Genomic DNA, 23,125 nt, shown 5'->3' with positions numbered 1-23,125 from the left:
TTCATTATTTGGGGAATGTCAGCCACTTGGCTAGTTCATTCTCCCCTCTCCAAAAGATACTCCAGAATAAACTAGCATATCAACTTTATCAGCATTATGACTGGCACCTAACTGGAGGTGTCAGTGTCCGCTATTGTTAGTTGTTGGAGGGTAGTAACTTGTTGGCTTTCACTGACTGTGTGTTCACATTTCTCTATGGGAAGGACTGACTACTCAGATCTATCTTTTGAGAGGTGTTAGAATATCATTCCGCATCACAAGATCCAGCTGGTCTTTAATCATGCAACTGTATCACACATGGCTCAGCAAGATGAGACGCACGTGATCTCAAGCACCACAGGCTTGGCAGACACAGATTGTTTTACTCATTGAGCATCAGTTTTAACTGTACTCAGAGTACATGATCAGGTGATAGCAAATGTTTTTTGTATGACATTGTCAGTGGTGAATTCAGAAACACTGAATAGATACCCTATATTGTAGTAATCAGAATAATGACATTAGGACTTCCCTGCCTGGTGCAGACCAGTATCACATCTTCTCCAAGACTGGACCTCCAAATCCCACAAGTCATGAGAAATTACAGATTATACCTGGGAGGGAGAGCTCTAGCAGAGGGGATTCTTGGCCCAGAGTACTTGCTTATTATTGGCACAATGGGCATTTTATTATTGCTTTGAAGATAAGGAGTGTCCTGAATTCCTCAAAGATGGAGTTAATTTGAATGGCTCTCCAGATCATCAGTACTACTTATTGCTAGCGTTCAGAGAAGTCTGGAGAAGCCAACTTTGATGTGTTTGCCATCAGTGCTCTTCACATTAAAAACTCTTTAACAGAATCAGAGGTTGCGAGGACTCCATGTTCCAGCAGTCCCAGGGTGACCCAGATATGATATGATTCGACTCCAGCAGCCCCATGCTAATCCTGATAGGGATTTAGACTCAACCTGGCTTTTACCAAGATGAGTCTCTCAGCCGGGGTCTTGCATTCCATCCCAGTCAAGTAGCCTGCTGCCAGGTGACAGGGTCCAGGACTGGATCACCCTACGCCTGGTGAGGTAGGGTGAAAAGGTTTGTTGATTATAGCAATGGTTTGTGAATCTGCTTTGAGTCTCTTATCTAGTGAGCTTGGGTTTGTTGCATGGGCAGTTATTTTCTGGGAAATATTGATTTTAGACTTCACAAGAGGCAAGCATTAGATCTTCATAGTTGGACCAACCTGGTGCCAAATACTTTCTAAGATAAGGTGGTGCATTTAAATTCTCATAAATACTTCCCTTAAGCATTGTCTACATGGGAAAATTTACCGGTATAACTATACCAGTATAATTATAGCACTGTAACTGCTGATATAACATAACCCCATGTGTGGACACACTTTTTTGGGATGTGGAGTGCTTTTATTTCGTTAGCTTTGTCTCTTTGGAAGTAATTTAAGCTAAGTTTCAACTCTTTGTAAGACAGTTGACTGTTATGTTATCAAAAATTTTGTTCTTTGAGTAGTTGTCCCTGTGGGTGCTCCCCTCCAGCTGTGTGCGCACACCCGTATGCTTTTGATCAGAGGTTTTTGGTAGCAGTGTCCAGGTGGTCTGTCCCTGTGCTGTGATGAAAGAGTATATATGGGAGAATGGAGATATGCGACCACTCCAGTTCCTTCCTAACTGTCTGTGGCTAGAGATGGAGTGTTGTGGTCTGTTAGCTTTGAGTTCATCTAGCTTGCTTGTCTTTATTTTTTATTCTGTTTTATTGTATTAATTCCCTGCACACGTTGGGGTGCTTTGGGTGGTTCCCCTTTTTGTTTTTGTAGTTGGGGCCTCCTTTCTCCCCCCTGAGACCCTGGCCTCTCTTTGTCTGTGGCCTTTTTTAGAGGAGTGGGTAGGGTGGGTATGCCCAAAACTCCAGGCTTCAAACCCTGCCCGACCTTTAATAAGTCTTTTCCCCTCAGTGACTGACATTCCAGCTGCCTCTGCTGTCTCAGAGAGTCTCGCATTCCATCTGAGTGCAAGGTCCGCACTGGTTTTAAGAGCAGATCTAGGAAGCTGAAAGAAGACAGGCTCAAGTTACTCCTTATGGAACATTCCTTGAGATCTGCTACTGCCTCAGGGCCCAAGTACTCCCTTCTCACTCTCCACACCTGATACATTGGCCTCAGACAATCTGGGTGCCCCAGCAACTTCTGTGGTTCCAGCTTCAATAAGCAGAGACCTGTGGACAGCTTTAGAGACCCTGACATCTTTAAAAAAAAAAAACAAAAAAACAAAAAAACAACACACACACACCCAAGGTCCTCCAGGAGAGAGCCTAGGAAGAGGGAGAAGTTGCTCCAGAAGTTGGGTAGCAAGGAGACCTAGTGTCCTAGTACGCATATTACCGAGGCTCCTATCCCCTCTGGTGCTGACCTCTCCATACCAGCAAAAAAGATTTACAGTATTTCACTCACCCAGAAATCTCTCAGTAAGCAGCCCAGCTTAGCACTGATGCTGGTCTTCCAGACACACAAACTCCTTGAGGAAGCCAGCTTCATCTCTGACCCTGACCCCACTTCTATGGGCCAGGCGCATAAGGATTGACTGATTGCCTGGCCTTACCATCCCCAGTATCTTCAGCTCCATTTTAACCAGCCACTCAGTGCCCTGCTTTGCCAGTGCTGACTAGATCCGTTGTGAAAGAGAACTTTCAAGTGTCTGAAGAACCTGACTGCCCTCTACTGAGAGGTACCAAGAGGGATCTTCTGCTGGTACAGTCTCACACTTTGATGACAACATGGCTACTGGGAATGACGCCTCTAGCCTCTTGCCCCACACTTGCACATTATAGAAACTGGATGATCCCTTCTGGGACTTGGAGATCTCTGTCCAAGATTCCACTACCTTTCCACTTGACACCCTTTTCCCCTGCCCCTACTGAGATGGCTTTGTCTGGTTAAGACATCTCTCAGGATCAGGATAATGAAGGCACAGTGGTCAGGTGGGGTTCCAGGAGATGGTGGGAATGACAACCAAGGTGGTGAAGCTCCTTCCATCCTCTTCTGACACAGACACTGTCGCGGTAGCCAACTTTCCCTCCTCACCCCCCGCCAAGGTTTTCTTTTTGAGGACCCTGAAAAGGAACCATCATTAATTTGTGAACAAATTAGGCCTAATTTCCAACCAAATTTTGGTTAATTGATTTCTGGTTTCATGCTTGTTTAGTAGGCATGACTTTAACAGTCCTTGAATTTTAGTAGTGGGCCTTTTGTTTAGACTAATTTAATCTTTTTGTCTTCATTTTTCACCTTTTCCCACCAACATGTGTTATAGGTTATTCTGACATTTTATGAGTTTCACTTTTCACATTTGCTCACAATTAGAGTAAATTTGTAGGCCCAATTATTACAACAGCACTCATAGGAACAATTGCTCAAAGGAGAAGGCTAGGTTATTTACTTTTATGGCAATTAGAGTTCTTTGAGATGTTTGTCCCTATGGGTGCTCCACTACCTGCCCTCCTTCCCCTCTACTTCAGAATCCTTGCCTCTGGCTGGATTTTGTGGTTTAAGAAGAAACTGGACTGGCATCAATTCCATCCTCCCCAATGTGCCCTCAGATTAGAGCATAAGAATGTATAGGGCGCAGGTGCAGACCAAAAATCTCTTTTTGAAAGTACATGGGTGCATGCGCATCTGGGGTGGAGCACTTAGAGGGACAAAATCTCTCTAAGAACTCTAGTTATTGTATAAGTAAGTAACCTGTCCTTTCATAGATGTCTAATTGCATCTCTCCATGGTATGAGCCATTGTGTGTGGTACTGGGAAACTCCTCCTAGTCCTAGGGCCTGCTCATTGCTTGCACTATCCAGAGTAGAGAATCTTTTGGCCAAGTCTGTGCTGCTGCAAGCATGGAGATGACCGTGTGCTTTTATGTGTGTTCTTCAAGCCACATTAGCTTGGCCTCAGTTTCTAGGATGAGTTCCTTATCAGACTATCAGTACAGTGATGATTGCTCTTCATTTGAGAGGATTCATTTTCTTCCACCATCTGGTGTTTTTGTTTCTTTCAGGATGTCTTTTTTCAGAAGCCTGACACTAAAAATGCGTGCCTCGTGGGAGTATATCTTAGCAATTGCCTTGCGATTGGTGTAGCTGTATGTGCTTTTTACATAGACATGAGTAAGAGATCTCTTGAGCTACCTACTTGCCAAGGCTTTGTCTAGACTAGAATAAAAGGTGTGATGTTAAAGGGTGTTTGCTACAATATGCTAACAATTCTGAAAAGTAGTATAGATAAGGCACGTTGCATTTAACACATACTAAGCTGCTAGAGTTGAAACTTAGGCTCTCTTTTAGGCTTCAATTTAACCAGTTTAGCACGTGTTAAATTATTCACTGCTTGTCCACACTAGACTTTTCAAAAGTGTTGATTCAAACATGTTAGAATATTAAGCAAACATACCTCCCAATCCTAGTCTAGGTGGGACCCGACAGAGGAAATCCTGTATGTGGTGTCTTTAAAGAAGTAGATATTACTCTTCTGTTGCCAGCTTTGGCATTTCCTAACTTTTGAGTGCTTGACTTTTAACATCTTTTCCAGTTTGAAATTCACATGTTGATATATTCATAGCTTTTAAGGCCGGAAGTGACTGTTGCGACCAAGCAACTCTGACCTCCCAGAAGACAGGCCAGAGAACTTCCATTAAGTAATTTTTGTTTGAACTAGAGCATATCTTTTAGAAAAAACCTCCAATCTTGACTTAAAAATTCAGTGATGGAGAATCCACCACGACCCTTGGTAAATTGTTCCAGTGGTTAATTACTCTCACTGTTAAATGTACACCTTATTTCCAGTCTGAATTTTTGTAGCTTCCACTTCCAGCCATTGGCTCTTGTTAGACCCTTCTCTGTTAGATCGAAGAGCCCATTATCAGATATTTATTCCCCATGTAGGTACGTGTAGATTGGAATTAAGTCGCCTCTTAGTCTTCTCTTTGTTAAGCCAAATAGATTGAGCTCCTGGAGTCTATTACTGTAAGGCATGTTTTTCAATCCTTTAATCATTCTTGTGGCTCTTCTCTGAACCCTCTCCAATTTATCAACATCCTTCTTAAATTGTGGACACCAGAACTGTACACGGTATTCCAGCAGCAGTTGCACCAGAGCAAATACAGAGGTAAAATAACCTCTCTACTTCTGCTTGAGATTCCCATTTATGCGTCCAAGGATTGCATTAGCCGTTTTGGCCACAGTGTTGGACTGGGAGCTCCTGTTCAGCTGATTACCTACCATGACCCCCCAAATCTTTTTCAGAGTCACTGCTTCCCAGGATTGAGGCCCCCATTGTGTAAGTATGGTCTACATTCTTTGTTCCTTGGTGTATACATTGACATTTAGCTGTATTAAAACACATATTGTTTGCTTGCGCCCAGTAGACCAAGTGATCCAGATTGCTCAGTATCAGTTACCTGTCCTCTTCATTATTTACCATTCACCCAATCTTTGTGTCATCTGCAAACTTTATCAGTGATGATTTTATATTTTCTTCCACCAGGTCATTGATAAAAAATGTTAAACAGCATAGGCCCAGGAACCGATCATTGCAGGACCCCACTAGAAACACACCCACTCAAGCGGTTTCTTAATCTGTTTAATGTGTGCTTTGTTAGTTTTATGTTGTTCTAGTTTTTTAATCAAAGTGTCATGCAGTACTAAGTCAAATGCCTTTATAGAAGTCTAAGTATACATCAACACTATTATTTTTATCAACCAAATCTGTAATACCATCAAAAATATTGTTAGTCTATTTTCCATTAAACTTATGTTGATTGGCATTAATTATGTGTTACCCTTGTTTAATTCTTTATTTGAGTTCAGTATCAGCTGATCCATTATTATATTGAAGGGCGGGACTTTACAATGAGGGAAACTAATCTCTTGTGTCTGTATGTGTGGTTTTTTTCTTAGTAACTTTTTTCTTGACTACAGTAACAAAGAACAATGTCTTTATGCCATCAAGCTTCTGTGAACCTTCTGCAGGAAATTCTGACTCAGAACCAGGTGAGCTTCCTAATCTCTTTGCCTTTTTCAGCAAGCTGTTATGCCTTGTGCTTGTGATCTAGAGCGGGCTAATTAACATTTTAAAATTAAGCCCTTAGATGAAAGAATGTAAGTTAGCTGCTAAAATTCATCTCCCCTCATAAGTAGATTGTTTGTTTTTATCAGTCATTATAGATGGTTTGTTTTCTGGGGTTTGCAGATATAAACTGTTTATTTACAGTTCCCACTTTGCAATCCATCTGAACTTCAGATGAAGTGGAATATGTCATTTTCCAGTATGTCATTGTTTTGTACAATGGAAGGTGGTATGATTCAGGTTTTGTATCTGTTACCCTACTAGCTTAATAGCCTGCTGTCATGTCAGCTGTATATGGTTACAAATATAACATAACCCACAAATCATACAAACATTTCATTACTGAAAATAGAATTTAATTTAGCCTTATGTGACTTTTTAAAATGTTTTTAGAAGATGGTTTTAATTTCACTTTTTTTTTTTCAGTGGATCAGACAGTTACCACAGCCCCAGTTCTTTCCTCCCTTTGGAACAAGGGACTTTGCCCACGTCTGCAATAACTTACAGCATGTGCTATCTTTAGCACTTCCCCAGCTGTAGAGTGGAAGCGTGTACACATGCACCCAAACAGTCTTCGGGCTTGGCTACACTGGCGCTTTACAGCGCTGCAACTTTCTTGCTCGGGGTGTGAAAAAACACCCACTGAGCGCAGCAAGCTACAGTGCAGTAAAGCGCCAGTGTGAACAGTGCCCCAGCTAATCCCCTCATGGAGGTGGAGTACCTGCAGCACTGGGAGAGCTCTCTCCCAGCACTGGCACGCGACCATACTCGCACTTCAAAACGCTGCTGCGGGAGCGCTTTGAAGTTTTGAGTGTAGCCACGGCGTTTGTGGTCCAACGCCATTTGAAATCACTCCCAATGAAGATTCTCAGACAAACACTACATCAAGATAGAGTTAAAATTGTGGTTACAGATTAGTAATTTTGACTAAAGGTTGTATTTATTCCTAAACTAAGACCTATAAACTCAGGAAATTCAGAGTTAATGGTACACTTGTAGGAAAACATTTTAAGATATGGCACATGTAAAATCTTAACTCTGTTCTTTAGTGACACCATTAAATAACCATAAAATTATGATAAATTTTTAAGTGGTCATGGTCGTAGATTAGATAAAACTGATGTTGAATTAGATTTTGTCTTCCATCTTCATGGGATCACTACAGGACATTCTTCAAATTTAGCCTATGCAGAAGATTTCAGTGAGTTTTAACTATATAGGAAATTTGAAGAGATAGTGTTACTCTGTTACTGAAACCATTCGAGATGAGACAAGGGCCTGAGGTGCTAAATTTCTTAAAGAACCCATTTTAAAATAATTAGTTTTGATTCATCAACTAACAAATTTACTTGCAAATTCTTAGTAAACTTATTCTGTACTCACAGTAAGTATTGGAGAAGATCAGTGTATTCTTTATTCATAACAGAGGTGTTGAATCCCTGCTTTAAGTACAAAACTGAATCTTAATGATGGAGCCCTCCTCCATAGTAAAGAGCAGAATGAAACTTCTTAACACTTAACCCAACTCAAAAGCAGAGGGTGACTTCTGCAACCTCCATAATACCAACTGCCCCATTAGCCTTATTGCTATGTTACTGTTTCTGTTGTACTTTCCTTCCCATTTGTCATACACAATTTGCAGAATGGTGAAGTGCAAAATCACAACAAATTGATCGTGGTAAACATCCATGCTGCCTTGCCCCCAACCCCCCTTTTGCACTTCTTCCCCTCAGAACACATGCATTTTTATAATTCTCTGAGGAGAACTAGATTCTTCTTTCAGTTAAGTATTAGAGGGGTAGCCGTGTTAGTCTGGATCTGTAAAAAACGACAGAGTCCTGTGGCACCTTATAGACTGATGTATTGGAGCATAAGCTTTCGTGGGTGAATATGTCTGATGAAGTGGGTATTCACCCACAAAAGCTTATGCTCCAATACGTCTGTTAGTCTATAAGGTGCCACGGGACTCTTTGTCGCTTCTTTCAGTTAATCTATTAAAAATTCTACTTGTGGTTACCAGCAAAGGTTCTTGCCATCTCTGTTGTCAGGCACTGCGGGTCTGGAACCCAGGCCTGCGGAGTTGTTTAGTGAGAGATTTACGCACTGTGCTGCAGTCAGATGAAACTGCAGCTGATGCCCCACCACCAGATGTTACACCCACTGACTAGCTGCAGACTGCTGATTGGACACCACTTGGTATAAAGCTCCCTGTTCCTGTCCCACCACTTGTTCAAGCAACAACTCACGAGTACCGTTGCTGCCTAGAACTCCGACGTCAACTCCCTGCCTCTTTGCTTGGCTCCTACTCCTTGTTCCTGTCTCTTGCTATCTTGCCTTGCTCCTTGTTCCTTTTACCATACCTAGTTCCACACTCTTGCTATCATGTCCTGCTCCTAGTTCCTGTTTCCTTGCCCTGACCCCTGCTGCTGACTCCTCCTTTGACCCTAGGTGTGACTTCTGACTCCAATTCTGACTTAATTCTTGACATGGCTCTAAATTTGACCCTTGGTGTGATTTTGGATTCTGACTCTGGCTTTGATCTTCAGCATGATTCCCAATTATAACCCTGATTCCACCCCTTGTTCTGACCATTAGGTCAGACTGTTCTGTTAGAGACTCTAGCAGCTTGCTCAGATCCTCTTGGTCTTCTCCAGGACTCGCTGCTGAATCCTTGGACTAAGTATGGACACCTCCAGGGTGCTTGCCCCACTGTTGCCCCAGGGGCCTGTGAGTCTGCAGGAGCAGACTGCCCCTCTCTATAGGATGAAAACCTGAAAGTGAGGGACCAAGCGCTACAGCTACAGATGAGAAATCGCTCCTTGCTGGAGCAAGCTCCAGCACTTGGAGCGGCTGTGGGTACCCACTTGTCTGCCCTTACGATGCCAGCTTGGTGGACCAGCCCCAGAGTCCCTCTGCTGGAAATATATAATGATGCCTACAATAAGTTTCATGGGTTCCTTACCTAGTGCAGACTTCTGTTTATGCTCCAGACCAAGGAGTATGTCACAATCAAGTAAATTGCGTCTAATGCTGACCTGCTTACTGGGATAGCACTGGCATAGGTCTCTCCCCTTCTAGAGCAGGATCACTCAATGTTGACCAACTGGGACTTATCTGTACAAGCATTTGCTACTATTTTTTAATGACCCTCACAAATCCTGCATGACAGACTCTGCTGTATGAAAGCTTTGTCAAACTCTGGAGTCATAGAATCATTGAATATTAGGTTTGGAAGAGACCTCACGAGGTCATCTAGTCCAATCACCTGCTCAAAGCAGGACCAACACCAACTAAATTATCCCAGCCAGGGCTTTGTCAAGCCAGGCCTTAAAAACCTCTCAGGATGGAGATTCCACCACCTCCCTAGGTAACCCATTCCAGTGCTTCACCACCCTCCTAATGAAATAGTGTTTCCTAATATCCAACCTAGACTTCCCCCACTGCAACTTGAGACTGTTGCTTCTTGTTTTGTCATCTGCCACCACAGAACAGCCTAGCTCCATCCTCTTTGGAACCCCCTTTCAGGTAGTTGAAAGCTGCTATCAAATCCCTCCTCACTCTTCTCTTCTGCAGACTAAATAAGCCCAGTTCCCTCAGCCTCTCCTCATAAGTCATGTGCCCCAGCCCTCTAATCATTTTCGTTGCTCTCCGCTGGACTGTCTCCAATTTGTCCACATCTCTTCTGTAGTGGGGGGGACCAAAACTGGACGCAGTACTCCAGATGTGGCCTCACCAGTGTCAAATAGAGGAGAATAATCACTTCCCTCAATCTGCTCACAGTGCTCCTACTAATATAGCCCAATTTGCCATTGGCCTTCTTGGCAACGAGGACACACTGCTGACTCCTATCCAGCTTCTCATCCACTGTAATCCCCAGGTCCTTTTCTGCAGAACTGATGCTTAGCCAGTCGGTCCCCAGCCTATAGCGGTGCATGAGATTCTTTCTTCCTAAGTGCAGGAGTCAGCCCCTTTTGTCACCCAGTTCTGATGCTTGGCCATAGATACCGCCTGGAACATGGCCGCACTTCTCCAGCAGTTTTGGCGTGGTCTTTGCGAAGAAACTGGAACGTAAAAGGGTTCCACCTACCTTCTGCACTTACCTAAGGCTCAAGCCCAAGCAAGCTCTGCCTCGTTTGAGTCCGTTCACACTAACACAGTACAGTCCCACCTATTCTCCGGTGAGTGAGAGTGTAGAAAACAGGAGACCCTCTGCTTCTATTGTGGAGGAGCAGGGCACGTGGTATCCACTGTTAAGTGCTGTGGAATGTTGTTGCTGCTGCAGCATTGTTACTGTTTTTTGGAACTCCAATATCAGCTGCACTAGCAGATAGTGCCACATGTTAATTCAGAAGACCTTGATGTTACTCATAAAGAATGATCACAGGCTTGGTTCAGTGGCGAAGGCACTCAGCCAGGTTTATTGTTGCTGAAGCATGGTATTAGCGCCCTGACTGTGGTTACAGGTGCACTAACGCATGCATGCCCACGACAATGGTACCCACTCAGTTAATGCACCAGGATGCACTAAGGGGAGGGATAGCTCAGTGGTTTGAGCATTGGCCTGCTAAACCCAGGGTTGTGAGTTCAGTCCTTGAGGGGGCCACTTAGGGATCTGGGGCAAAATCAGTATTTGGTCCTGCTAGTGAAGGCAGGGGCCTGGGCTCAATGACCTTTCAAGGTCCCTTCCAGTTCTAGGAGATAGGATATCTCCATTATTTTATTTTTTCCCCCTTGGCTGTATAAAGGTGCCCCTCCTATTACTTCTGCTTTTATACATTGTTACAAACAAGTTATGTATTACATTCCTGACATCTTTAGTTACCGCCCATATCTTTATACCTGCTAGTTCAAACAAAATGTCCCTAAACATTATCCTGTCATCCTGCCCTTATCTTATTTGGGGTCACTGTGTTCCTGTATCTTCACGTAAGAATGGGTTAACTGATGTTACTTGAGAGCTCTAGGTGTTCCTGTAGCATCCTGTCAGGTCAGGAATGTGCTTACTTGCTGTTAGCTAATACCTGGGTCATTGTTATTTTGCCAAGGCCAGGCCTACTCTGGTTCACAGTCTTGGTTCACACTGTTAGTTATGCCTAGGCCTTTAGCAAGTCCTACATCCACGTGCCCTGTCAAAACCCCTGCTAACCTGATGATAGGGAAAAGAATACCCCCACACCCAATCAGGGTTCCCAGCCTGCGTACCATGATGGAGAAACCCTGAGACTGTTAAACCAGGAATTCTTCATTTCCAGTTCTACATATTCCCCTGCACCTGTGGATCTTGCAGGTCAAGCAGGCCTTCCCCATGGTATGGGCCTTGATCAGTTCAGGAGTGGGTGAGAATTATATGGATTTTTCCATGGCCCAAGTCCTTGATCTTCCAGTACAACCCAAGGTTATCCCGGATCTTGTAGAAACAGTAGATGGGTCACCTTTGGGGTCTGGCCCAGTTACACAGGAAAGCACATCACTGAAAGTGGTGATTGGGGAACACCGGGAAGCTCTTCCTGGAGTAACGTCCCTACGGGTGCTCCACTTCAAGTTTGCATGCGCCGGGTGTGCTTTTGATTGGAGATTTTGGGTAGTGGTGCCTGTTCGGTCCATGCATGCACTCCACCCTGCCTTGTGCTCTGCATCATGGCTATATGGAGCTGTGCGGGTGAACTGCCCTCAGTTTCTTTTGAATCACCGCTGCCTGAGACTGAGCCTTAGCAATGTCAGAGTTGAGCTTACCTCAACTGTATTTTTTCTCTTTTCTACTAGTTAGTATTAGTACTTAGTGTTAGCTTTTATATTAATTATTGTAATTCTATAAAGTTAAAACACACACACAGTTATAGTTTTCACTGTAAGGATCATTGTCCTTTCTCCATTTTTTTCCTCCCCTCAGCGGAACTTAAATGCTTGGAAGGCATGCAACCAAGTCTTAAACACTACCTTTTGTGCTGGTAGGCAAGCCTGGTGAGTGGTGGGCATTCCTGGTTTGTCCATTGCCTTGAGGAGTCTCATGTTCCCTAAAAGTGTAATTTCTGCTTGCCATTAAAGTCAAGAGCCTGAAAGAATTGGGAACTTAAGCTATGTCTCCTCATGATGGAGAGTTTGCTCTGACCTGCTTCTGACCCCAGGGGGCCCTCCCCGTATAGTTGTCTCTGAGCAAGTTGACTGCCTCGACCTCCTTGGTGCAGCACTTCCCTAGAGCATTGAAGAGGAAGTCTCTGGAATCCTCTCAAAAGAACTCTAGGATGCAGTCTTCAAGCCCCCTTGGTAGTGAATTTACCTCAAAGGGACAGTCTCTGGTTCCGGCAACCACTTTGGCACGTACTGTTCTCCAACTGGGTACCCACGAGGCTTCAGGTTCCTCATATATCATGAGCACCAACAAGTCCAAGGACTCTTAAGGATTCTGGCTGTGGAAGATTTGTACCATCTGGTGATCGCAGCAGCATGGAGAAGACCATCTCTTCTAAACTGGTACTGACATCGTTTGGTCTTCTGTGGTGACAAAGTTCTAGGCACCAAGGACATGGTAGACTAACACCTACTGGTCATTCATTGGAGCACATAAGACCTTCGATACCTTCATCTCCTTCTTCCATGGTTACTTCTGTCCAGGCGACCTGCTCAGTACTGACCATTGTTTCGGTAGTGCAAGAGTTTCGATTCCCTCAGGATTTACCAGTAATAGAGACACCTGAATCTCCTTTATTTGGCACTGACCCATTCTTGGTAGCAAGAACCTCTCAATCCCTGGAGGTTCACCTAGTGCTGATGGACTCTCCACCTATCTTTACAGGTGTCCCACCCATACCTAGTGATGATGATGAGGAAGATGATGTGGACTTCTCATCAGTTTCCCAGATTTTCATCACTGAAAGGATATCAGACTCCTTACAAATTCCACTTGAAGAGTCACCGCGTAAGCTGCTCAATATTCTGCATATGTCATCTTCCTGCATTGCACTACGTATTAACGGGGCTCTGCTAGACCTTGCAATAATAATTTGGCATACCCCTGCCACAATACAGCCTACATGTAAGAGGGTGGACAAAAAATATACTCCCCTCTAATGACTTGGAATTTTTATTTTTGCATCCCTCCCCCATCTCCATTGTGGTCAACACTATTAACAAATGTGGAAGACAGAACCATGCTGAATTGATTCCTTATGGCAAAAACCAAAAGCAGCGTTACTTATATGGCTGAACGTCTACTAAACTGACTACTCTACAATTTAGGATTGCCAGCTACAAAGACCTCATGATGAAAAACAGCCATACTAACTATGTGAAGTTTAATTCCTTTACTTAGTATCTTCCTCCAGAGAAGGTGGAACAATTTCAGGCACATTGCCGAGGGTCAGCTGATGGCCAGAACATCACTGCAGGACTCTCTGGATGCTGTGATACAGCCGCTCGTTGTGTTTCTGTGGCAGTAATCATGAGGAGGGCTCCTGACTTCCGCTCTCGGGATTTCTTAAGGAAATACAGCTGAGGCCCTTCCTTTTGATGGATCGATGCTGTTCGCAGATAAGACTGACTAGGTTCTACATACTTTAAAAGACGTGTTCTCTGGGAATCTACACCCCTTCACAAAAAAAGAAAGTTTAATAAGTCCCAGACTGAATGGGACGAGATCTCTTTTGACAGGGTGGTTGAGGTGCTGAGTTACCATCACCACTCAGACTTGCTGCAACAATCTGCATGTCTCCATCACCTCAGAGACTTCCTTTCTCACTTATGCTGGGCTTGGGGACATATAACTATGGACAAGTGGGTTTTGGAGATCATTTCAACAGGATAAGCCATCCACTTTACTTCCCTCCTGCCATCCCACCCCCGTTCCCTGTCCCTTTTCAGGCACCCGTCTCAGGAATACCTTCTATGACAGGAAATACAACCCCTCCTGAACTTGGGTGGTATAGAATCACTTCCTATGCAACACAGAGGGAAGGGTTTTTATTCCAAGTACTTTTCAGGTTCCGAAAAATAACAGCGGATGGACACCCATTTTAGATCTAAGATTACTCAACAGATTTGTAAATATTCAGAAGTTCAAGATGGTAACCCTTGCAGCAGCAATTCCATCACTGGATTAAGGGGATTGGTTCTCAACATACAAGATTCTTACTTTCATATAGCGATTTACCCCTTCCACAGAAGATTCCTATGCTTCACTTTGAATCAAGAACATTTTCAGTACAGGTGCTCCCATTTGGTCTCTCCTTTGTGCCCAGAGTATTCTCAAAAGTTCTCTTAGTGGTGGCTGCTTCTCTGTGCAGACAAGAAATTCTGATATTCCCATATCTCAGTGATTGGCTGCTCAAGGGATGGTTCTACAGCAAAGCCCGGCTTGTCATTCAGAGGGCCATAGACCTATTTCTCTGACTGGGATTACTATTAAAGATACAAAAGTCCACCTTAACCTTAGTGCAAAGTTTGGAGTTCATAGGAGCTTACCTTGGTACCAGCCAAGGCATACCTCCCTTTGCAGAGGTTCGCAGCCCTAGCCAATTTAGTCACTACAGTCCAGATCAGCCCCCAAATACCCATGGGAAATTGTCTCCAGCTGTTGGGCCATAGAGCAACTGGTAGTTTTATAACATGCAAGACTTCACATGCGTTGCCTCCCAGGGCGGCTAAGAACTGTTTATTTGCTGAACAAACAGAGTTTGAATAAACTAGTCTTGACGCCTGTGGGTGTGAAAAGATCTCTCAACTGCTTGAAGGACCCTCACAACATCTGCACAGGGGGATACCCTTTGCTCAGCCTTCTCTAATGTTACTACTAATGATAGATGCATGCCTACTGAGATGGGGAACCCATCTAGGCACTCTGACTTTTTAAGGCAGGTGGTAACCTCTTGAGACCACTTTACACATAAACCTCCTGGAACTCATGGCAGTCAGGAATGCCTGTTTCCATTTTCTGTTGCTAATCATGGACTGCTGCTAAGCATGAGGATCACAACATGTCATGCAGGTTTTGTATGAACTGTCAGAGCTGCGAGGTTGCTCTCCCTCTGCTCCAAAGCAGTAAGACTGAAATTGGTGCATTCAAAATCATATCAGCGTCTCAACAGCTTATCTTTCGGGCATGCAAAACATCACCACAGAAATGCTGAGTAGGTGCTTCACGCAGGATCACGAATCGGAGATAGATCCCATTACTCTGCCATATATTTTGATGTTGGGGCTTCCCAGAAATAGACCTATTTGCCATGGCCAAAACCAAATAATGCTTCCAGTTCTGCTCAAGAGGAGGAATGGGTCACTGCTTCTTGGGAGATGCCTTTCTCCTTCCTAGGCGCTAAGGTCTCCTGTATGCATTCCCTCCAACTCCTCTGATCTGCAGGGAGCTGATCAAAATAAGAAAGGACAAGGACAGGGTTCTTTTGGTGGTCCCCACGTGGCCAAAACCGACATGGTTCCCTTACCTCATCCAGCTCACTGTCAACTGATCACCTTACAGTCTGTCCCTCATCTTCTCTCTCAGGACAGTGGTCAAAGTCTTCATCCCAGCCTTGGGGTTCTTCAAAAAACAGCCTGTTCTGAAGAAGTAAGAAGAGTATTACATAGAAAACAGTCCACTTGTAATAATTACCTGCAGAAGTGGATGAGATTCAGCCACTGGTGTGATCTAAGACATCTTTCACCTGTGTCCACTCTGCTTTCAGATATACTTGATTACATCCTAGAACTGCAAAAGACAGAGTTGTCTCTGAGCTCCATTAAAGTGCACTTGGTAGCTATTATGGCCTTTTGTTTTTCATTTTTTTTTTATATCGGAACTACCCGAATCTGAAGGGCATAACACAATACTGACTATCATGGACCAACTCACCAACATGGCCCATTTTGTACCATGCGTGTGTCTCCTGACTGTGGAAACTACCGCATGCCTTCTAATTACACACATGTTCTACCTTCATGGCTTTCCCAGCCATCTTACAATGGACTGTGGCTCCCAGTTTATATCCAGGTTTTGTATTCAAGATGTCAAGCCCCATGCATCCACCGCCCATCACCCACAGTTTGACAGCTGGTCACAATGCATCAACTAGGAGCTCAAACAGCTCGAACCTGTACCGCTTCTGAGCGACTGTCAAAATAACTGGACTGCATTACTTCTGCTTGCTGAATTCACTTATAACAATGCAAAACATGTCTCAGTCAGATCCAGTCCCTTCTAGTGTGGTTTTAATCCACGCTTCTATTCCTCTGCTCCCCCACCCACAACAGTTCCTGTTGCCTTCAGTCTTGTACAGGCCATTCATGAAACTCAAGCCAAGCTAAAAGAGCACTTGGAAGCAGCAAAGACAGCTTGCAGACGCCATGCTGACAAACACTGCCAAGAAGCCCTGCCTATAGAAGTAGGCCAGAAAGTGTGGCTGTCCACAAAATACCTGAATGCCAGCCGACCTTTGCATAAATTGTATAAGATGATCAATATGCAGGGCCTTTCTTCATGACTCAGTAGATCAATCTGGTGGCATTTGAATTACAGCTCCTTAGATCTTGGAAGATCCATCCAGTATTCCATGTCTCCCTCCTGAATTCTTTCCTTGACCATCCTTTCCCCTGCTGGTGTGCAACACCTCCACTCCAGGTTCAAGTCTGAGACCATGAAAAGTACATAGTATGCAACACCCTGGATTCGCAAATGCCTGTAGTCTCAGACACTATCCGTTGGTCCCGGGACATTTACACGGAACACATCACCGGCCACCGCCAATACTAAGAGCGAGCCGATTAGACCTCGCCCACCTGTAAGGGAGAAGGGACTCGCTAACCCCCCCCCTTCTTCCCCCCACTGGGCCTGAGCCCCAAACCCACCCAACCTCACCGGCCACCGCCAACTCTGGGAGCGAGCCAGGGAGACTTCGCCCACCCACAAGGGACTTACCACCCCCCCCCCCCCCCCGCTTGGCCTGAGCCCCAAATCCGCCCACCCAACCTCACTGGCCGCCCCCAATGCCAAGGGCGAGCCGGGGAGCCCTCGCCCACCGACAAGGGGGCAGAGATCCTACCCCCTGAGCCCCTTCCCACCCAACCCCACCGGCCGCTTCCAGTGCTGAGAGCGAACCAGGAAGACCTTGCCCACTCGTAAGGGGGAGGGGTCCCTTCCTTCCCCCCCCGCCCCAGCCCTGAACCCGCCCAACCCCATCGGCCACCGCCGATAACGAGAGTGTGCCAAGGGGACCCTGCCCACCGGCAAGGGGGAAGTGGCCTATATTCCCCCCCCCCCTCGATGGGCCTTGTCTCTTGAGCCCTGAACCCACCCAACCTCACCGGCCACTGTCAATGCCAAGGAGTGAGCCGGGGAGACCTCACCCGCCCGCAAGGGGGATGGGACCTATCAACCCCCCCCACCACCCTGCAGGGCTTCTTTCCCCTGGATCCTACCCCGTGAGGGTTGCCCCATCACCATCACCCAACCCGCCTACTTGTGCCCATGGCTATTTGTACCCCATGTGTGGATGATTGACCCTCACCGTTTATCAACTAGATCTTGATCTCGCCCATCACCCCCCCCCCCCATTGGGGACACTACAGTCCGTATATATTATGTGAGCTGCCAACCCCAACATAACAAACATCCCCCCATACTCTGTATGTTCCCCCCAATGACTGACACCTGACTCCTTGAATCGTTTGTACCGTCTTTATTTTTAAATATTCTCTAATAAAATTTAAATCTGATCGGGGGGAGGGGGGGCTATGGGCCTGAAGAATGCTCTTGGGAGCCAGCTCATCACATGTATGCCTCTGCAAAAGTACAGGCCTTCCACAGGGACTATCCTGAGACAGGGCAGTGGTATCAGATTACACAGGTCTTGAACCCAGGCCTGTAGGGTTGGTAAAGCTTTTACTTAGCCTCTGTGCCATTGCACTGCAGGGTCAGATGTGGGAAATACAGCCAATGCCTCCTGTAGGCCTTGCTGGAGCCCTAGGCAAAACTAACCGTATGGACTAAAGGCTATGAACTAGAGTAGGCCTGGCCTTGGCAGAATAGAACACACTAGGTATTAGTTAACCAATTAAGCACGTTTTAAACCTGGGAGGATAGTACAAAAACAGAGTTTTAAAGTAACTGCATAAACACATTTTTAGGAGATGGTACAGACACACACAAACCCCTTGTAAAATAAAAAGGAAATGATGGGAGAATGGATGAGAATGTTTTGTTTAAACTAGCAGGTACAGAATAATAATGAAAAGCATATAAAATACATAGGCATAGTTTCACTTCTATTTTGGGCGGGGAGGGAGGAGGGCAGGCGCAAGAGGCTTAATATGTATAGGTCTAACTTCTAGATTTACCGATTTGTTAGCAGTAGTTAAATTACAGTGTACTTTAAATAATGAACGTAAACTGTATTTGTGATTGCATCACCCTTATTTTGTTATTTTAACTATTTGCCATGTTTACCCATTACCACTTAAAAATCAACATTAGAATAAAAACAAATTCTTGAATGAACAGAACTGAGCACTTTTAAGTAACTCTGAATCATGTCTCCCTGATTTTAGAGATACATAAACATTATCTTAAAGATGAATACAGCATTTTTATATTATGTATAAGGAATAGTCTTTTTCCCTTTGGTTAGATGTTCTCGGATTTAGATAGGTCCATCAAATTATTTTACTCTAAGTTAAAACAGAATAATATTTTACTCAAGTTTAAAACTTGTAAAAGTCACAGTCAATTTTCCATAGGTGTTTTACATCTTCCTATAGAATCTAATAGAAAATGTTATCCCTGCGATAGGTTTTTAGAGTCATTTCTCAAGGTGCTTGATCTAATTCCTATTGACGTCAATACGAATCTTTGGCAAGGTCTACTCTACACACTTCCTGCAGTAAAACTACGTCACTCAGGGGTGTGAAAAATCCACATCTCTGAGCAACATAGTTATACTGACCCTAACTCCCTGTGTAGACGGCACTATGTTGACGGGAGAGCTTCTCTCTCCCATCGGCTTAAAGCATCCGTCCCAGATGCGCTATAGCGGCACAGCTGAGCACTCACCTGGGTTGGAAAGCAGCTCAGCCGCCTGGTTCTGATTGAAAACAGTCCCAAGCTCTGCCGTGCAGGCCGCTGCTCTCCTGCCCTCCCCTTACACAGTCCACGTGGAGAAACGCAGAGCGCCGTGTGTCACTGCCATGCCCCCTAATGGGGTGTGGGGGGGGAGAAGCAGTGCCAGCTGCTCTGTGTCTGCCAGTCTGTTTCCCCTTGTGGGCTGTGCTGAGAGTCATCAGGAGCTGCTGTCTTGCCCTCCCCTTACATGGATCATGGAGGAGGGAACCGCCCAGCAGGCACAGAGCTCCTGGCTTCACTGCTCCCCTCCCCCTGAACATTTCTCCTCAAGTAGGAAGCAGGACCAATTACAAGGGAGAAATCTGGGGGCCCCTCACACGTTGCCTCTGCGTTGTATCCAGTTGGGGGGGGGCAGTGCCCCCAATCTCCACCCATGATAAAATATAATACATAACTTATTTGTATCATTGTATTAAAAAATAAAAGTCATAGAAGGAACATCTCTGCACTTGTCTAGGGGACAGCATCCTGGTATGTTGATTGAACAGCATGCTACTGTGTCATGGGCATAAATGTTAGTGTACCTGTCACTCCTATGGGGAACTAGTACCATGCTTTGTCAACCATAAACCTGGCCAAATGCCTTTGCCAGCAAACAAAACCTGTGGTCTTTCTTTATAAGTAACATCGAGGTCTGCTAAATCAGCAAGCTGCACTCTGCTGGTGTAGCTAACACCAGAGCTCCAAGCCTCTCCAGCTGCGGCTAATAACAACACTGTAGCACCAGCAGCTCTCCACAGCAGGAACAATACCCGCCACCAGAGGTTACACCCACTGACTAGCAACAGACTGTTGATTGGACACCACCAGATATAAAGCTTCCTGTTCCTGTCCCACCTGTTCTCTGAGCAACTAGTTGCTAGGCCTGTTGCTGGCTAGACCCCTGAGATCAAGGCCTCTTACTTCTTGTTCCTGGCTCCTGCTACCTCGCCCTACTCCTTATTCCTGGTTCCTGCTTTCTCTCCCTCACCCCTGCTACTGACTCCATCTTTGACCCTTGGCATGACTTCTGATTCCAATTCTGTTTTAATCCTTGGAGTGGCTTTTTACTCTGATTTTGATTTTTGGTGTTACTCCTGACTGCAGCCATGACTCCACTGCTAAGTCAGACCACCCCATTATGGTCCCTGACATCCAACAGCTGATTGTTCTGCCTTCATAATATGTCCTGCTCCTGGCAGCCTGGGGATACCGCCTTTCTCTGGGGGCTGATTGTGCAGTCACTCTACCAGCTCCTGGCAGGCTGACACTATTAAATCATTTTTTTTAATTGTCTCCTTTTAACTTGGCTGAAGAGAGATCTTTTCAATTTAATTGAACGTGTCTGTTGCTCCTTTCCTTTCCACATCATGAAACATAACTGTCCCTTTTAAGAAGTCTTTCTGGAGGAGGGAACAGTGCATCCTGTCTTGAGGCCACTGCTCTGAGAGCTGAACAGAGTCCTTATGTATGTAAATTCCCTGCTTTAGGCAATCGTGAGTTTATTTTAGCAGTTTAATTTAGGGAAGATTTGCCTTGAGCAACTCTTTTTGTTTAGAAAAAAGATTTGTTCAGTGAAATCTCTTTAAATGGGTAAAACTTATTCTTCTAAAAAGCGTGTAATAGTCTAAGAAGGTGCAGTTGGCCTGCTGGCTATTGGGTGTGGGTTTTTCCTCCTCCTATGGTAGTGACTATAAATAACCACCAGAGACTACTTGGACCATTGATGTGTCCCAGAGTGACCTTTACTAAGTTAATAGATAAATGCCCTTGTGTTCAGAATCTGAGAGATGGGAGTATTTTGCTGAGCTTGTGGTGGATAAAGCATTTTGATAGAAGCAGGTATCTGTACATCTATATAAGTAACAAATAATGTTTCCTCTCTCATTCCTTTGATGCATTATTACATTAGTCACTTACCCTAGAAGTGGTGAAGGAAAATGAATGACGTCTTTTGGGTTTTTACCTTTTTTTTTCTTGCAACTATTTTGTATGTAATGAATTATTACAAATCCTGGTGTTCCTTAGCTCCCTGGTCTGAAGTCTTAAGTTGGCTTGTGTTGAGGAAGGTAGGGAGGTTAATGTAATGAGTAAATGGAAGTTCTTGGGGACCTAGAATTTTCCATGGTAGGATTAAACATCAGGTCTGCTAAGTGTACTGTCCAGCCTCCAGCTGTTGCTTGAAAGTTAAGTAACCCCCTCACTCCCTGGTATATCTCCTAACCTATTGAACAATGTTCAAGGTGAGAGATTTTCTTGACACCCCACAAGCAATTAATTTATGCCCTGAAATATGAAACTTGATTACCTTTATTTTAATGTAGATACAGCTTGATGCCATAGACAAATAGAAAACCAAGTGTTCTGTAGAATTCTGGTTCAACATAAACATTGCCTTCCATCACCAAAGGGGTAATTGCCTTCATAGTGTTGGAAATTTATTAGTCTTTTGTGCTTCTAATGCTCATTGGATTACTTTGGTGTTCTTCATTTTCTAGTTCCATTTCTGATCCCTCAAAAAGGATCTTTTTCCTCCTCATATAGTAGTGTTTTAGCAAACTGTATCTCAGCAAAGTGGGGCTGCAGAAACCAAAGACTATTCACAGCAAAATGTCCTGTACAGGCTACTTGTACAAGTATTGTTGCTTCTGTGCTGGGGATATGGCTAAGGATAGGTCTTCTGTAATAGGAAAGCTTGACACATGTGAATAGATTATAAGTGTGTGTGTGTGTGTGGGGGGGGGGTTCTGCTCACTATGATAGTGAGCAAACATTATCCCATATTGCTTCCTCATTACCGGTCTGTCCCCTTAAACTATTTCTATAATCCTCAGTTAAGACTGGTTCAGTAAAGGCATCTAAACCCAATATAATAGAGGACCTCAGATATCCCTTCCTTTTTTCCCCACTCAGGGAGACCAAGTAGATATACGCTGCTTGCTTGCATCTCTTTCAAGTATATCCCGTCAACAGTATAATATCTTATGTTCTTTAATGGTAGCTGCTGTTGGATTTTGCCATGCTTTCAGTTTTACGTTTTAGTCTGATGTCTCTACTTGGTTAAAGCATCTGTTTGTTTCTTAATAAGTATCCATTTTTATTTTTTTGTGCCCGGGAACTCCATGATTTACAACACAATGAAAAATCTGATTATATTTTCCTTAAAACAATACAATTTAAAATGTATATCTGGCAACAACTCATAATTTGGGCCTCTTGATTTAATTTTACTGTCTTGTTCAGTGGAAGCTAAGACCGTATTTCTTACTGAGGAAAACAAGATACCCTCCTTCAATTTGGGAAAAAAACCATTTTGCAGCATTAAATATATGGAGATATACCTATCTCATAGAACTGGAAGGGACCCTGAAAGGTCATAGAGTCCAGCCCCCTGCCTTCACTAGCAGGACCAAGTACTGATTTTGCCCCAGATCCCTAGGTGGCCCCCATCAATGATTGAACTCACAACCCTGGATTTAGCAGGCCAATGCTCAAACCACTAAGCTATTCCTGCCTCTCCCCGCCCCCTTCTTTTTATATTAGGTATTTCTGCTGCCAGTGGGCATTACATTGTGAAAAGTGTGAGCGCTCTGTGGCTTGTCTCTGATTCTCTGTTGTCTGCCGTCAGAGTGCTTAATTCTTTGCATTCTGCTTGGTCCCTTGTTTTGGCTACATGCCTCTGAGAACCTATGTTCTTATATTTTGTACTGTACTTCTAGAGGAAAAGAGCAGTGGATTCCGGCTGAAACCACCAACACTTATCCATGGCCAGGCACCCAGCGCAGGTAGGTTTAATATTTTCTGAGGCAGAGGAAAAGCACATTAAATGAGGACCTCGTTTTATTCAGGAATTTCCTCAAACTAATCTTCCAAATCGGAAGGATTCTAGTTCCTGTTTGAAAAATCATCTTTTATTGCATGAACACCGAAGTTAAGAAATTT

General features: G+C 44.4%; 1 protein-coding gene across 3 annotated transcripts in view; it reads left to right on the top strand.

The window, feature by feature from the left end:
- The window catches only part of RANBP3 (RAN binding protein 3), a 199,178-nt gene that overhangs the window by 64,813 nt on the left and 111,240 nt on the right, over positions 1–23,125 (top strand). For all 3 annotated transcript variants that reach the window (XM_054013387.1, XM_054013389.1, XM_054013386.1), the window contains 2 exons: positions 5,955–6,026; positions 22,903–22,968. In XM_054013387.1, coding sequence (XP_053869362.1) covers positions 5,955–6,026; positions 22,903–22,968 — 138 coding nt within the window. The remainder of the gene's footprint in view (positions 1–5,954; positions 6,027–22,902; positions 22,969–23,125) is intronic.

Source organism: Malaclemys terrapin, chromosome 24 (assembly GCF_027887155.1).
Source record: "Malaclemys terrapin pileata isolate rMalTer1 chromosome 24, rMalTer1.hap1, whole genome shotgun sequence".
Lineage (NCBI taxonomy): Eukaryota > Metazoa > Chordata > Testudines > Emydidae > Malaclemys > Malaclemys terrapin.
This window is presented reverse-complemented; position numbering and strand designations above follow the sequence as displayed.